General features: G+C 56.4%; 5 protein-coding genes across 5 annotated transcripts; 3 read left to right on the forward strand and 2 right to left on the reverse strand.

Annotated features, from left to right (window-relative positions):
- Positions 1-465: 465 nt before the first annotated feature.
- GCG54_00011970 (uncharacterized protein) lies at positions 466-4,371 on the forward strand (the record flags this gene model as incomplete). Its single annotated transcript, XM_045411858.1, has 2 exons — positions 466-806; positions 864-4,371. The coding sequence occupies 2 exons, from the start codon at positions 466-468 to the stop codon at positions 4,369-4,371; spliced, it is 3,849 nt and encodes a 1,282-aa protein (XP_045266731.1).
- A 1,468-nt stretch (positions 4,372-5,839) lies between these two features.
- On the forward strand, positions 5,840-7,507 carry GCG54_00011971 (uncharacterized protein; the record flags this gene model as incomplete). Its single annotated transcript, XM_045411859.1, has 1 exon — positions 5,840-7,507. The coding sequence occupies one exon, from the start codon at positions 5,840-5,842 to the stop codon at positions 7,505-7,507; it is 1,668 nt and encodes a 555-aa protein (XP_045266732.1).
- Positions 7,508-8,973: 1,466 nt separating this feature from the next.
- On the reverse strand, positions 8,974-10,575 carry GCG54_00011972 (Lipase 2; the record flags this gene model as incomplete). The annotated part of the gene is made up of 3 exons (XM_045411860.1): positions 8,974-9,782; positions 9,925-10,194; positions 10,221-10,575. Coding segments are annotated over 3 exons (1,434 nt in total), but the record flags the coding sequence as incomplete, so codon positions are not given.
- A 1,668-nt stretch (positions 10,576-12,243) lies between these two features.
- On the forward strand, positions 12,244-13,631 carry GCG54_00011973 (uncharacterized protein; the record flags this gene model as incomplete). The annotated part of the gene is made up of 3 exons (XM_045411861.1): positions 12,244-12,702; positions 12,755-12,902; positions 12,955-13,631. 3 exons carry the CDS (start codon positions 12,244-12,246, stop codon positions 13,629-13,631), a joined length of 1,284 nt encoding a protein of 427 aa, XP_045266734.1.
- A 271-nt stretch (positions 13,632-13,902) lies between these two features.
- GCG54_00011974 (uncharacterized protein) lies at positions 13,903-14,601 on the reverse strand (the record flags this gene model as incomplete). The annotated part of the gene is made up of 1 exon (XM_045411862.1): positions 13,903-14,601. The coding sequence occupies one exon, from the start codon at positions 14,599-14,601 to the stop codon at positions 13,903-13,905; it is 699 nt and encodes a 232-aa protein (XP_045266735.1).
- Between the last annotated feature and the right edge of the window lie 429 nt (positions 14,602-15,030).

Genomic DNA, 15,030 nt, shown 5'->3' on the forward strand with positions numbered 1-15,030 from the left:
GAAGACGTCGAACCCATCGAACAACCCGTTCGAGCAGCACCTTTCCGAGACGCACATCCACCCGTCGCTCTGCCCTCTTGGCGAATACACCCACGGTCTGCAGAGGTATCCAATCCTGGACGAAAAAAAGGGACGGAAAAGGCAGTCGCTCTGGACCGATTTTTGTCACAGTGCGACCCGTGACGGCAACGACGCCAGCCTCGCCTTCCCCCGAATTCATACCTAGGGACTGGCTTTGCTCCTCGCTATCCTAGACAACATCTGAAGAAACCCGCGTCACTTTTGCCTCTCGATAGGTTCAAGTTTCTTCGACGCATCGGGACCTAGTCCTCATGGTGGGCATTAAACTCCCCCTCATCCCATCGCAGCTGTTGACCAAGACCCTTTAGTCTCGTCGAAGGTTCTCGTCCGACCCCGCTGCGTCGTCGCCGCAAACCTCCTGAACGAGCCAACACCTGTGACATGATGCCGCAAGGTGGCCAGCAAGATTCGGTCGGCGGTTTTATGTCAGGCGCGCGCGTCGCTGCCTCGAACTCGACCCTCAACGCCTGGATGGGCCGTCGACAAAAATCGTGGATGACTTCACACCCAACAACGGGCGCTTCACCGTCAACCTCGACCTTCCAGCATGAAAAGTCCGGTCGCTTGGGAAGACCACCCTCTCGGTCCCAACAACCTCCACCACAAGATACCACGAACCCGACCCCCTCGACTCACGACAACGTCTCACCGCATACCGCTGGGCCCCCTAATACCACACAACCCGATCCTGAGTTTCCTTCCTCCGAGCTCGGCAAACAGATACTGTACGCTACCCCCCCTCTCTATATAGATAATCTTCTCTTCTGACTGTTCATCTGCAGTGATAGTGCGGCCGCTCTCCCCTCTCCAGCCCCGACTGATCAACCTAGTCCGCCGACTCCAGCATCGAACCAGCTTCAGCAGCAGACTCGAGAACAGGACCGTCAAAGCCCCGGTTTTGTTCTTAGGCCAAGCAACATCGCGGCTGGCGTTGCCGAATTCTTTGCGCAACAAGCTGCTGCCAATTGTCCTCCAGAGATCCCAGGCGGAGAAGGAGCGCCCTCTGGACAAGAGGCGTCGAATACCGACGACTATTCAGGATCGATGTTCGCTCTCAATGAGAGTGATGTCAGAGATGTCGAGGTTGCTCTTAGCGGTGCTTCATCATCGCTGCAAAACCGATCTGCAACCCAAATACCCGCTCTCCGGAGCCCTGGAATGCAAGAAAGACGACCAAGCACGGCATCAATACCAGAACCGCAAACTTATCCAGGCCCACCTTTGAATCCCGCCGTGCAGAATAGTCCCCCGGCTTCAAGCGTCATTCAACAACCAGTCCCACAGCAAGTTGTCTCTCAGCATGCTGTCTCTCGGCAGGCCATCCCTCAGCAGGTCGCCCCCCAGCAGGCCGCCCCTCCGCTTCCGCCTGCAGCGCAGAACCTCAACCAAGCAGGAGACGCAAAATGTTTACGCCCTGATGTGATGTCTCTTCAGCTCGAGAAGATTGTCCAAACATGTGTTAGCCAAGAGAATCCAACTCCTGATAACACAACGGGGCCTAGACTCAAGCTCCTCAAAGACGCTATTGAAGTGGGCGATTACTTTTACATTGCGCTGCATCAGCTTCTTTGTTCTTGGTCTTTCAGCAGGGAATGGGTAATTCACACTCTTCAGATAGACCCCTCAGTAGCAGATGGCGGCATGAAGGTTGTGCAGAACACTCTCAGAAGAAACGACAACATGGCTAAGGAATTTGTCTTCTTGTTCGCCAACTTCCCGGAGTCACCCAGGTCAGGCTTGTGGAATCTGCCCTTCTATCGACAGCACATCAACAACGTTGGTGTGTTTCTCCGCTGTCTCCATAGCCAGTGGAATCGGGTCTTGATCCCGACTATGAAACCTGACAACGGCAGAGGCTATCCTATTCTCGCGACTGAGCTGCACTATCAACTGAGGCTTCGGTCTCCTGTGCTCGAGCCTGTGATCTTCACCGTCACACGGAGGCACATGGGTATTGCGGATGGTCCTGTTGCAGACAAGATGCAACAGCTGTTCCAAACGGACCTGAAGACCGACTATTCTAGGATGACAGAATCGGATCAGAGCAACCTGAGAGACACGTTGATCAAGCGCTACAAACAGCTTGTGCGCGAGTACCGGCAGTCTCAACCTTCTCCCCAAGCACCACCCTTCATGTCTTCAGCACAGGCGATGCCAGCACTGATGGCGCCGAACCCGATGCCGTCTAATGTGGCAATGACGCCGGCCATGGTCAGACAACAGCAGATGATGAACAACGCAAGACGTCTTTCAGCTGGTTATCCCGGCACCCAGCTCGCTGCCCCAAATCTGAACGCTCCTGAAGGGTTCGATATGTACCCATCTCCTGCAGCCCCGGGTAACTTCTCTCCTATTCCGCCGCAATACACCCTTCACAATCAAGGTCGAGTGGCCCAGGTTCGTGGATTGCAGATGCCCATGCCACAAAACATTGCAAGAGCGCCATCAACAGGGTCTCAGGTCAGTCAGCCCCTGACTCCGGCAGGCTCTCCTCTTCATGCCAGCACGCAATTGCCGAACACGGGGAGGGTAGTCCAAACCCGAGGACAGACGTCGCCAGTTCTGCAAGCACCTCCTAGCGGTCTTTCTGTGTCGATGCCGACCATGTCTTCTCCCACGCAGATGACAGCTGGGCCCCATAGCCCAGTAGTGAACACACAATCTGGGTTCTTACCTCCCAATAGCTATCAGGGGCCGCAGGTGCCATATCAACAAACGATGCAACAGCAGATGCAAGCACAACAGTTGCAAGCCCAGCAGATGCAAGTTCAGCAGATGCGGCAGGCGAATCATTTCAACTATCAACTCCCCAGCCAAGTCATGGGGTCAGCATCGCCACCGAACATGGCCACGCCTCAGTTTCATCCGATACCACAGCCGTGGCCCCCTCAGGGTGCTCCTCAACAACTCCCGCCAAGGCCGCTTCAGAGTGCTACTCATCAAATAACACCAAGGCCGGTGCACCGTGAATCTACAGGTCTGCCGAGTCCAATACCTTCAAGCATTCGGGGGCGGGCACCAGCGCAGCGGCCCAAAGGCGCCATCTTTCGACCGCCTCATCAACACGTTCCTCTGGACCAGATACCGCATACCCCACACGAACCGAAGGCTTTGGCCAATTCTTTGCACCAGGTCGACGTCCGAAGCCCTAGGCGAGTGCCGCGAGAACTCCCCATGAAAGACGACCCGACGCCCCCGCAAAGACATTATCAATCCGTCAAAAGTCTGGCATTGGGCCCGGTTGCAACAACCCCCCGCTGGGAGTTGCACAAATTTGATTTTTTGGTTCCAGACGGTGACTTTGATAGGCTCTGCACAGATCGTTTTCCAATCGGCCAACAGATTCCTGTTTCGCAATACTTCAACGGCTCTCTTCGATATCGTCTTCGTCTCTGCGCCATACATCTGAAGCAAGGCCAGGAAACAGTACCAGAGGCCGCTTGGGCCGTGGCTCCCACGTATTGGCCCGATCATATCTCCGTCGTGGTCAACAAAAAGGTCATGAAGATTCGTCGCAAGCAGCATAACGGCCAAGACCAGCCTGTGGAATTGACAAGACATCTCTGTAGAGGGAGCAACGCTATATCTGTCAGCATAGCCCCCCAAGCTTGTGCGCGGAAAGCGGCAGAGACGACCTACTTCATGGCTGTCGAAGTCGTCGAAACCCTCAACCACCAGAGCATCTTCAACATGGTGACGCTTAAAGGCGTCATACCTGTTGATTCAACCAGAAAGCTCATCCAGGACCGTCTGAAGCCTCCACAGAACGACGGGGATGATGAGCTGGCTGTTGTGGGCAGCGACCTCAGTATCGATTTAGCCGATCCATTCAGCTCTACCATATATGAGATTCCAGTGCGCGGCGCCGCATGCACGCATTTGGAATGCTTCGATCTGGGGAATTGGCTGAACAGCAGGCCGTCCAAGCCCATGTGCACATCCCACGGTAACAGCTGCAACCGGCCCTGTGGCGGTGCTGAACTTGGCCCCGAGCCATCGCTGGTGGATAGATGGAAGTGCCCTGTTTGCGACGGGGATGCTCGGCCTTACAGCTTGACGATGGATAGTTTCATGGCGGAGGTGCGGAAAAAGTTAGAGGCTGACGGGAAGCTCCATACGAAAACGATATTTGTGGCAGCGGATGGGACGTGGAGGCCAAAAGTGGAAGAGGCCGGAGATGACGAGGACGACGATGCAGAGGGTGTGCCTGGAAGGCCGCCAGCAAAGCGCGCGAGGACTGGGCCGTCACCCGCCGAGGCACCGACGATTGAGATCATTGAGCTGGATTGAGGATATGCATAAATTTGAGGCCATTCTGGCGTGGGATTACGAGCGGCATATGGGACACGGCGTTTATGAATCCCATCCTCAGACGAGGCACTCGGGATGGAGTTTGCTTTTTGCTATGGCATCGGGGGTGCCGGAATGATACCACCTACAACATCTGGGCGTTGTAGGAATACGCAGAGGTGATTAAGCCTCGATGAGGATTGAAAGATTCATGTTACTAGTTTTGGCGCCCTGTGCTCCGGGATGGTCGTTCCAGAGGGACACAGACGATGCTCCTTCGGGACAGAAGCGGAGGGGACATGGGCAATCACCACAGCGACAGTAGGAATAGACCGATCAGCGCCATATCCGAAGCGGACGGTATTTGAATGTTCCTTTGCATTTTGTGAAAGTCAAGGGCCGGAAGCTCGGGACAGCCAGGCAGAGGCAGGTTGGGTTGGGTGCACGTCTCATGACCAACGGAACGCCCGAGACTTGGCAGCGGCGTCTATTTAAGGTGCGACCGAAGTCGGCAGCGTCGGCAAGAGCAGGTCTGGCAGACAGTGCAGCAGTGCTCCAATCCAAGAAACGGTAGTGATTGGGCCAAATCCTCATGACATCAGCCCTGCTAGACCTCACTTGCCATGTTTCCCCGGATTGAATACATGCATGCCTACAACCACGCAGTATCTGTAATTGTAAACTCATCGAGCCAATTGTCACCTTGTTGCGTCGTCTGTTCCTCTGCGCTGCGACCGCCCAACCTTGCAGAGGCCCTGGTTGAGGGACCGCACATACATACCAGGCACGTTTGACATCCAGGGTGCCAGCTCTCGTAACATCCAAACATCCATTAGCTTCACTGCTTCAGACGAGCAGCTTGAAGCTTGCGCCTCACAGCGTCCCATCCTTAGTCCCTGAAGTCTCTGGCCCCGAGGCAGGTCAGCCAAAGCGACCATACAACTGCGACGGGTTTCACGCCCTTCCATCAGCTCCGGCAACGAGGCTTGGTGAGAGAGGCTGAGCCACGCGTCTACGTCGCCTCTCAAGCCCTCACGCAGGGTGTCAAAAATCTTGGCTTTGTTTGCCGTTCCGACGACCCTCATACCAATTTCAGGGACGTCGTTGTGAATCGAACCCAACTTTTTTTTTTCCTCCCTTCCCCTCACCACACATTTAACTCTATGCGCCTTGGCTATCGGACCTCACTTTCGACACACTCCAAACGACCGCGAAAAAATACCTAAAAACAGGTCCACCCCACTCTGCCCCTCCCTAGGTACCTTGCTTGCCGGCTCGCAAACAAAAAGCTACCGCACGGGTGCGGTGCGCTCATTCCAGGTGAAAGCACCTGTTTGAGGCCATCTTCACTCACCGTCGTTCGTCATTGATACTACTGACGTTTGGGGGATCACCAGCCACATCATTCTGCGACCGAATAGAAGTTAGGCGACCGCAGACCACTCAAAAAGTGGACTGAGCGGACACCATGTCGATCCGCATAGCGCTCGACAATCAGCCCGAGTTCTACACCAATCTCGACAACCTCGCTGGCCGCGTTGTATTGCATCTCAGCCGCCCCGAGCAAATTGGTGGCATCATTGTCAAGCTTGAGGGCGAGTCCAAGACGGCCCTTGGATTGCCTCAGAATTACGATGACCGCACTCACCCGCGTCTGCCGCCCGGAGGCGGCCCCGGAAGTATCGCTAGCGAGAACCACAAGATTCTCTACCGAGTAGCCCAAGTCTTTCCAACCTACGAGGAAGATCTCGGCGGCGGGAGCTCCTCTATGAGCGGGAGCTACGTCATCCAGGGCGGCCAGCATGAGTTCCCCTTCAAATTCAAGCTCCCCATCAACAATGCCTGCAGCGACCCCGTCGCCATGTCCAAAATCGGTGGTATCGGCGGCATGGGGGGCTTCGGCGCGGGCATCGGTCCATTCGGACTCGGAGGTGCCAGGGTTATGGACGGCAGTAAGCAGCTGTTCCTCCAGCATGTCACGAAGACCCTGCCTCCGTCGTTCACTGGCTTCCCCCGGCAGGCAGAGGTGCGCTACTACCTCAAGGTCACCATCCAACGGCCAGGCTTCCTCAAGGAGAACTGGCGATACCAGATCGGCTTCAAGTTCATGCCCATAGAGCCGCCCCGGCCTCCGAAGACGTCTCAAGAAGCCTACGCACGTCGGCCTTTCACCTTCAAGCCGCGACCCCAGGGTCTCCAGAAGAAGAAGAGCTCCCTCTTTGGCTCTGGCAAGGATGACAGCGCACCTAGCAACGGTGACGCTGTTCCCCCGTCCATTGAGCTCTCCGCGCGTTTACCCCATCCCTCGATTCTGACCTGCAACCAACCTCTACCGCTGCGTCTCATTGCCAAGAAGCTCATACCCTCACACGAACAAGTCTTTCTCACCTCAATCCAAATCGAGCTGATCGGCAAGACTCATGTCCGGTGCCACGACCTCTTCAACACGGAAGTGAGCAGATGGGTCGTCGTGACCCAGACAGGCCTCAGCGTGCCCCTCCTGGACAACCCGACCTCGGACGACCTCACCCACGAGTCCATCATCCCAGACGACCTCTGGCGCAACATCCCGCTACCCAACACCGTTGCGCCTAGCTTCGTCGCCTGCAATCTCCAGCGACACTATGAACTCGACATCCAGCTGGGTCTCTGCTGGGGCAAACCGCCATCCACGCGAACGTTCTTGGGCTCGAACAAGGAAAATCCCGCCGCGCAGTCCATTTTCCTCCCGTTGCACTTCTCCAAGGTTCAAGTGTACTCTGGCATTGCGCCGCCGCCGCAGTTGCTCGAGGCACTAGCAGCACAAGCCAACCGGCCGTCCGCCGCGACAATGAGCCTGCCTCCCAGATTACCACCTCGCACTTCACAGTCTGCACCCATAACCCATACCATGGGCCGTGGCCAGCAACAAAGGCCTCAAGCGCCTCAGCAACCACACCCCCCGGCCGCCGCAGCACCGCAGTATGACCCATTATACCCTCCCCAGATGGGAACACCGGGTGCTGCGGCGTTCGACGACGCACCGCCGAGTTACGACGAGGCACTGGCAGCAGGAGCAACTGGGCCGGAGGAGAGACCTGCGTACAGCGGCGTTACGAACGAGAATGCGCCGAGTCAGATCCCCGAGAAGAGTTAGCCCACGGTGTTTGCATTGAGACTTGAGAGACTGGGCGCGGGAAGGTTTAGACAAAGGGTTGGGTTTAATGACTAATGACCGGAGAGCGGTGCCGGGTGGACGAGACAAGACAGCGACGCCATCACAGAAAGACTTCAGAAGGGGGTTTTGTGTTACCTGGGTGGTTTAAGCCTTACTATACCTCGAGATGAGTCCGTGGGCTCGCCTAGTCCATGAATAGATTGATTTTTTCTTCATCCTGAAGAAGCCAGTATGAAGTTGAATGTCTGGCATAGGGCAGATAAACAGGGGTTGGCAGTCCACGATGGAGACAAGACAACTTGGAGGTGTTGGCTCAACAGCTTACCGAGGCGGACAAACCCCTGATCAGCCATTGCAAGCCCGCCAAGAGAGTGCCGTGATGCCAACTGACCAACATGCACCGAAGCCAGCTCAGCTGTGCCATGCAGACTTGGTTTCTTCCCGTCTACGTCGGTGAGCACACGCACACGCCCAACGGGCCTCAGGAACACACAAAAGTCCGCCGCAGGTGGCGTAGCGGACCGCCTCGGGAGGATGGCCCTCCCCGTCTGAATACGGCAACCCTCACCCACCCAGTCCGAGATGTGATTCAATACAAGAGGAGATGTCAAATCAGAGGCGGAGGGCGGGCTCGCGATGCGATCGCCCGTTGTCCGGTCCAAAGATCTACAAGATCTTCCAGGCACGCACCTCACCTACATGGCCACAACAACAACGACGACAGCGAAATCAGGCCCTCCCCACCCCTGCCCCCAACAGATGTTGAGATGTGATCACATATGCTCTGTCTCGCGCATTCCGCACCCGGACATTGCCCACGCAAGGATAATTCATCAAAGACGAGAAAAAAGTGACCCAATCAAGCTTCCCGTCGGCATAGACGCCGGCCGTCGTGTGTGAATGAGGCACAGCGCGGCCAATCAGGGCCTGACAAACGTACATATTGTTGTTTGAGTGAGAGTGGAGGTTGGAGGTTGGGCGGGTGTGTAGGTGGTCAGTATGCTGTTGGTTCGAAGCCCACTGTGTGCTGTGCTGTTTGCTGGAGTTGGAATCTTGCCTAGACGTATGTTTTTTACCGGGGTTAGATGCGGGCAGGGTTACGCGTGTGTGTTAGCCTACCTTGGTTGGTCTGGATTTTACGACCGGACTGGAGTGACTGGTCATGGCAGTGGTAATGAATGGCGGTGTTGGTATTGTTCTTCGGCTGTGTGGAATTTGCGAGGTTCTCGCTCAACATCCACCTGTGTTGGTGCATTCTATCCGGGGACGTTCCAATGGTGCAAAGCTCATTTCATTGGACTTGCAATTGCTAATCATTCAGATGGATGACCTACCCACGCTCGATGCTATTGACGCCTTCATAGTTACACAGATTCAACTGAAAATCAAAGAAATACCACAAGATAAGCATTCCACCTCTTATGCCTAGTGACGCTTTCGACACCTCACAGCCCCTCCTTGGCCAACATGTCTGCGATATCTAGGTAAAATGCAACAGCGTTGAAAGTCCTCGTCTGTCCCATCAAGACTTTCCTCACCGTCCACCGCACCCGGTTGGACCAGTTGATCAGGTCCAGATGGCTAACGTCGACCAGTGTGCCCTTGTAGTCGCCCCACTGGCTGCTCGCAACGCTAACCAACCCGTCGTTGGCGCCTTCAACCTCTTCCAGGATGCGATGGCTCTGCCGGAACGGGCTGAGGAGCGGGGGTGTGCTCGTGCATGCACCGTAGCTAAAGTACCTCACCTTGTCACTGTCTGGAGTCTTGGGGTTGAACTCGCCCTCCATGTACTCCCGCGTCAACTGGCCAAACGCCTTGGTGCCCAGCCCGGCGCGCTCAATCAGGCCGTAGAGGTTGGCGAGCTTGATGGGGCCCTGGCCATTGATGAGGAAGTCGGCAAACGCGCTCCCGCGGTGCGGCGTGGCGACGGTCACGAGGCTCTTCACGTCCACGTCGGCGGGTTTGAGATGAGAAATCATGTAGCGCGCGTCGAGCCCGCCCATGGAATGGGCGATGATGTTGACGGAGCGGCCGCGGGCTTTGGCGGCGATGTCGGCGCCCAGTTTCGCGGCGCGTTCCTCAATGGAGCCCGAGGGCGGTACGGCGGCTGTGATGACGGCCGGGTTGCCGGCGAGGGCGCGGAGGGCGTCTGAGATGCCGTGCCAGTAGTGGATTGGTGGGACGTACGAGCCTAGGCGCAGCTCGGCGAAGCCCATCAGTCCGTGTGCGAGGACGATTGGGTTCTTTGGTGTGTCTGGAGAATGTGTTAGTTATGGGTGGGTGGAGAGCCATGTAAGTGCGCGTGTGTGTGTGTTGGGGGCAGAAATGGGGCAGGAGGAAGACGGAGAAGACAGAGAAAAAAGAGAAAAAGGAAAGTGATCGAAGGGGTGTGGTACCATAGTGTTCTCTCACGACGGCAAACTCGTCCGATATCTGTTTGCCCAAGTCTCTCAACCTTGGATCGCTGTCGTCTTTGGTGAGGACGGGGGTGGTGGACAGGTTCCGAGTTCCCCGGCATGCTAGAGGGCGAAGAGACGCGGCTGGCGCACGGGTGGGAACAAGAGCGGGCAGCGCGCGAGGAGAGCGGCGGCGGCGGCAGAGGCCCCTCGCCAGACATGCGCTCATGGCATGGAGGATGACGAGTCGATGGGACGAGTTGTACAGTGCTGAGTGTAGGTAGGTTGCGGGTGACTGGCTGTCGGCAAGATGTGATTCAGTCTCGGCTCGCGGGGCAGGGCTTTAAGCGGGCAAGTGGGTGTGAAGGCTGGACTGGAGGTAAGGTGCCGCGCAAAGTACCAGTGCACGAATACTGGAGGAAGGAATTGCGAGCGGGCTGGGAGCGACGGGCGGCGGAAACGAAGGAAGAAACGCGTGGTGGTAGTGAATGCGACTGGAGGTTCCTGGCTGCGTTGATAGGAGGCGTGTTTCTCGCCAAGGAGTTTAAGCGCCCGGGTTTTGACGTCATGCAGACCGCGGCCAGAAAGGCTTAGCGCGATCGCGGGAGTCTTTGGTTCTCTCGGCCGACGACCCACCGACGACAGCGGACGCTAGGGTGCTCAGTGGATGGGCTTCCCGCACTATCCACCTGGAGGCCAGAGCTTCCTGCCTAGACAGGGGAGCTGGCCAAGGATGATTAGCAACTGCATGGCACTTGTTGGTTGGGCCTCATCCTTCAAGGCCACCCAGGGCAGCATCTGGTCAGTGTCCCGGTTCATCTCTTCAAAAGAGTAAAAGGTAATGAGATTGCTGTTGGAGGAGGGATGGATGGATGGATAGGTGCATCATGCAGCCTGCAGTGCGTGCGCACACAGTCTGTAGCACTGCACCTGCCATGACCGGACTTGGAGGGGGAGAGCAAATCTCGGGTCATCCCTCTTGCGTCCCTGGTCTCCTTGTTTCTCCCCCTCCATCTTGTGCTCTCTTCATCTCTCCATCTCTTTGTAATGGGCTGGTAATGTCCGCACCCCAGGCTACACAAGACCAGCAAGGGCTCCTGGGAAAGAGATGGGAAGGGGAAAAACAAAATCAGGCTTCCCCAACCGCATACACCACCACCCCCGCCCGCAAGATGCTCTGCGTTCGCAAATCAAAGTCCAGCGTTGGCCAATTTCCCCGCTTCAGAGACACGTCGTGGTCTGCTGCTTGTTTTCCAGCCCCCAACCTACACCTTCCCAACCCAGATTGTGCGGCGTAGCAAAGCTTTCGACAGCAAGCACTGGCTGAGAGCCAACAGTGTTGGAACCTCCCTGAGCTGGCCGGTAGGGCCAGGTGAGAAAGTGACGGTTCCCGTCGCCATTGGACGGGAGTTCCCTTGGCCCCCCTGGCTCGCCCTCACCGGCCGACATGGACCAACATGGGCCTCGCAGAATGGCCAGCCAATGTAACCTCCCTGCCAGCGTTGCCCGTTGGATAAACAGCCCGCAACCGCCAGCCGTCCGCTGGTTATTGGCCCGTGACCTGGCTCCGGAGAGGGTCTTGATCTGCAAACATGTCCAACCATTGCACCGTCGAACCGTTCCGCTGGGACGACCGCCTGGCCTCCCTCCTCGCCCACCGCACCCGCACACTTTGTTTGCTTGAATGCGTGCCTGCTTGCTTGCTGCTCTGGCGTCCAAGCTGTGTGGTTTCAATTCCTTCACGGCAGTTGAAAACCTTCTCGCTGGCTGTTTCTGCACATTGGCGTCTGACGGTGGCGTCAAAGTGCTCTTCTAAGCAGCCCCTGGTCATCGTTGTGCCAGTCACTGAACGGCATCAGTTGGGACGAGTTTGACTGAAGAAAGCTGCTGTTGGTACAACGTCTCTTCCGAAGTGGATGTAATCCATATCGGATGCAACCGCGGAAGCTGATGGTGTGCCCCTTTGGATTGACCCTGGCCTGTCCTGCGTGAACCACTTCCGCCCGTCGGACCGCCTCCTTCATCGCGTGTCCGGAGCCATCCACAATCGACCGTATCCTTCAACTGCAGCGGCCACCGCATATCCAGCCTGCTGGAATGAAATGCTTGACCTCTGTGCCTGCTTGAATGTTGTGTCTGCTTGCTGGAGTTGGTTCGGCTGCCAGTTGTGCAAATCCCGATGGCCAGCCTGCTGTGTATATATCCAACAGCCCGGCGCGCTTCTGCTTGCCGACTCCCTCCTCTCTCCTCCAGGCATGCCCGACCAAACAATGGTAAAGGGACCGCCACTGTCGCCTGTCAAGTGAGAACACGGACACAATGACAGGCGACTGCAACGAAAACTGCCCCTTCCGAGGAGGCTTCCTCAACTATGAGCCTTCGGCAGTTGGCAGCGCCATCTTCTTGGCGGCTTTTGCGCTGTTGGTGCCGCTGACCTTCTTCCAAGGCTACCGCTTCAAGACGCCTCTCTTCGCTTCGACTTTGGCCACGGGTATTCTGTTGGAGGTGTTGGGATTCGCCGGAAGGCTGAGGCTGAAGAACAACGTCGCCAGCGAGACATCCTTCACGTTGTGGCTCCTAGGTTCGATACTCGGCCCGACCTTGATCTCGGCAGCGCTTTGCCAAGTACTTCCTCACGTTGTCGCTCTATATGGTCTCGGTATCGGTTTCACGCGCCCCAGAGTCGCCGGATTGTCGCTTGTCTTTGCCCTACTTCTCGTCGTTGCTTTGGAGATCGCCGGTGTCGTTGCTGCCGTCTTTGGACTTGGTGGTGTTCAGGTATAAGTGCATCATGTGCAGACTACGTTCCCATGTTAATAAGGTGTGACAGTCGACTACCATCCTCCTCGCAGGCCTGGGCGTTCAAATCGCGCCGCTCTTGCTGTTCATCGGCTTATACCTCTGGTTCACCCAGAAGATCCCCGACCCAAAGCACATTGCAGTGTACCAACAGCCGAGGTTCAGGCACTTCGTGAAGAGTGAGCCTACCAGATTACCCTGAAACCAAGCATCAAGCTGATCGATCTCTAGTCATGCCGCCACTAGCTGTGGTCTTGATCGCACATACCATCTACCGTCTTGTCGAGTATGGAGAGGGGCTCGGTGGCCCTCTCACCAGGACAGAGGTCGCCTCTCTCATTATCAGCGGTGCATTGCCGTTTCTTGTGTGCATTGCTCTATGCATATACCACCCTGGGGCGGCGTTTGGCCGCGCTTGGGGTCTCACATCTCCGAGGCTTCGACGCCAGTCCCTTCGGTCTCGTCGTCGACAAGGGGGGCCATCGCCTCTTCATTCCCCGACCGCCCCCTGGGACAGACATAAGGGCCCCCGTCAGCCTGGCTTCACTGCTTCGAGATTTCCGGAGAAGAAGATGTCCCCGGTTGGCGTCGGGCCAGTTCCCTTGCGAGACTCCACGATGGCGAGCAAGGTTGCTGGTAGTCCTGGTGAAAGGTCTGCGACATATACAAAGATTGCCAGCAGTCCTGGCGAGAGGTCGGTGACTTATCCGAGCCCGATCGCTGAGCATTATAAGCTGGAGACGCCTCACCATAGCCCACCTTTGCAAAGGCCTCAGCAGACGAATCAACCGTCACCCAAACACAGCCCGCCGTTCCAAAGGGCTCAGCAGACCGGGCAGCCGTCGCCCAAGCGAAATAGCAATCGTTCGAGTCAGAATCCGATGGTGAACAGCGAGTCTCTGTGGTGAAGGAATGATATCAGGGGCGGCTTTTTATTCTTTTGGAAGCGGGAGTTGACATGTCTAAACGGGATATCCTCTCGTTACGGTAGCGTGGCGTTTATTGACATTGGTGGATATGTGTTGCTTTATATACCGGAAAACTCCATTCCTGCGCTTGGATCGGGTGGCCAGAGTTGATCTCAGTTGCGGTAGTTACAATCCTTTGAACTGCTTGACGAAAAGGTGGCGCTGATGACATTGTGACGCTGTCGTGTGCTGTAACCCCATCGAATCTTGCTCACAGATTCCGGTAACCCAACCACTTCCTCCCCAAGGCATACAGCAGGCCGAAGAGCGCGCCCCCAATGTGACCGGCATGTCCCACACCGGTCTCGGTTTGAGTGCCAAGGCAGAAGATATCCACGGCAAACATCGCCAGAGATACTTCGCGGAGAGACAGCACCACATTCGTTCCAGAGAGACGGACTCTCATGGCCGGATGCATGGCGGCCAGCGCTATTCCGAGGCCCGTCAGCACACCACTGGCTCCCACAGCGGTGCTTTCTTCTGCGGTCTTCCTTGGGCGCTGGCGCTGCGAATTCCACACAAAAGCCGCGCTGGCGGCGATGCCGCTTCCTAGAGCAAGTAAAGCAAACCGCAGCGGCGACGTTCCTCTCGCACAGAGGTGTTTGACGTACGTGCCATACGTAGACATGTTGACGAGTAGGTGAAGGGGCTGGATGTGACTGAAGGCCGAGGTGATTAGGGTGACCGTCTGAAGGTTGCTGGGCCTGAGCATGAAGTTCTTGTTAAGGAAGTCCCTCAGGCGCTGCCGACTGAACGGCAAGGGTATCGAGGCGAGTGCAGGATGAAGCGCAAGCAACCAGGCGATGTGGATGGCGATGTTGGTCAGGGGAACGCCGTAGAAGATCACCGTCCAGGCAGGCCCCAGGCCGCGTGCCTGTGCTAAGTAGTGACTTTTCGGAAACGCCGCCATTGCCAATATGACAGTATTCGATGATATTGGGCCAAGGAAAGAGGCCCAGTCAGGCGTTGGCGAAACAGCAACGCTGTGAAGTGCTTCTCGAGACTTGTCTCAATGCTCACTATCACGACTTGAAAACAGAGGCGAAACAAGCACCTTTGTAGCGCCAGCTTTGAAAAACGCCACAAGGCTGTCCCGCGATAGGAGTTTCTTCTATCAAGTTTGGAGAATGTCGGAGCGGATGTAGATGCTGATCACAAAATACCGTGCTGTTCTGATTTAATTAGCAACCTAGGTAGTATGTATTGCGGAGCAAACAGCGACGAATTTGTGACAAAATTGTCCGTGCGCGACCAAGCCCCAGTACATCCGTTCCCAGTCCCATCCTCCCAGCAGCTTCCTAACCACCGAACGTGATGAATAGCGACATGTGGAGACACC

Source organism: Colletotrichum gloeosporioides (assembly GCF_011800055.1).
Source record: "Colletotrichum gloeosporioides strain Lc1 chromosome Unknown consensus_28, whole genome shotgun sequence".
Classification (NCBI taxonomy): domain Eukaryota; kingdom Fungi; phylum Ascomycota; class Sordariomycetes; order Glomerellales; family Glomerellaceae; genus Colletotrichum; species Colletotrichum gloeosporioides.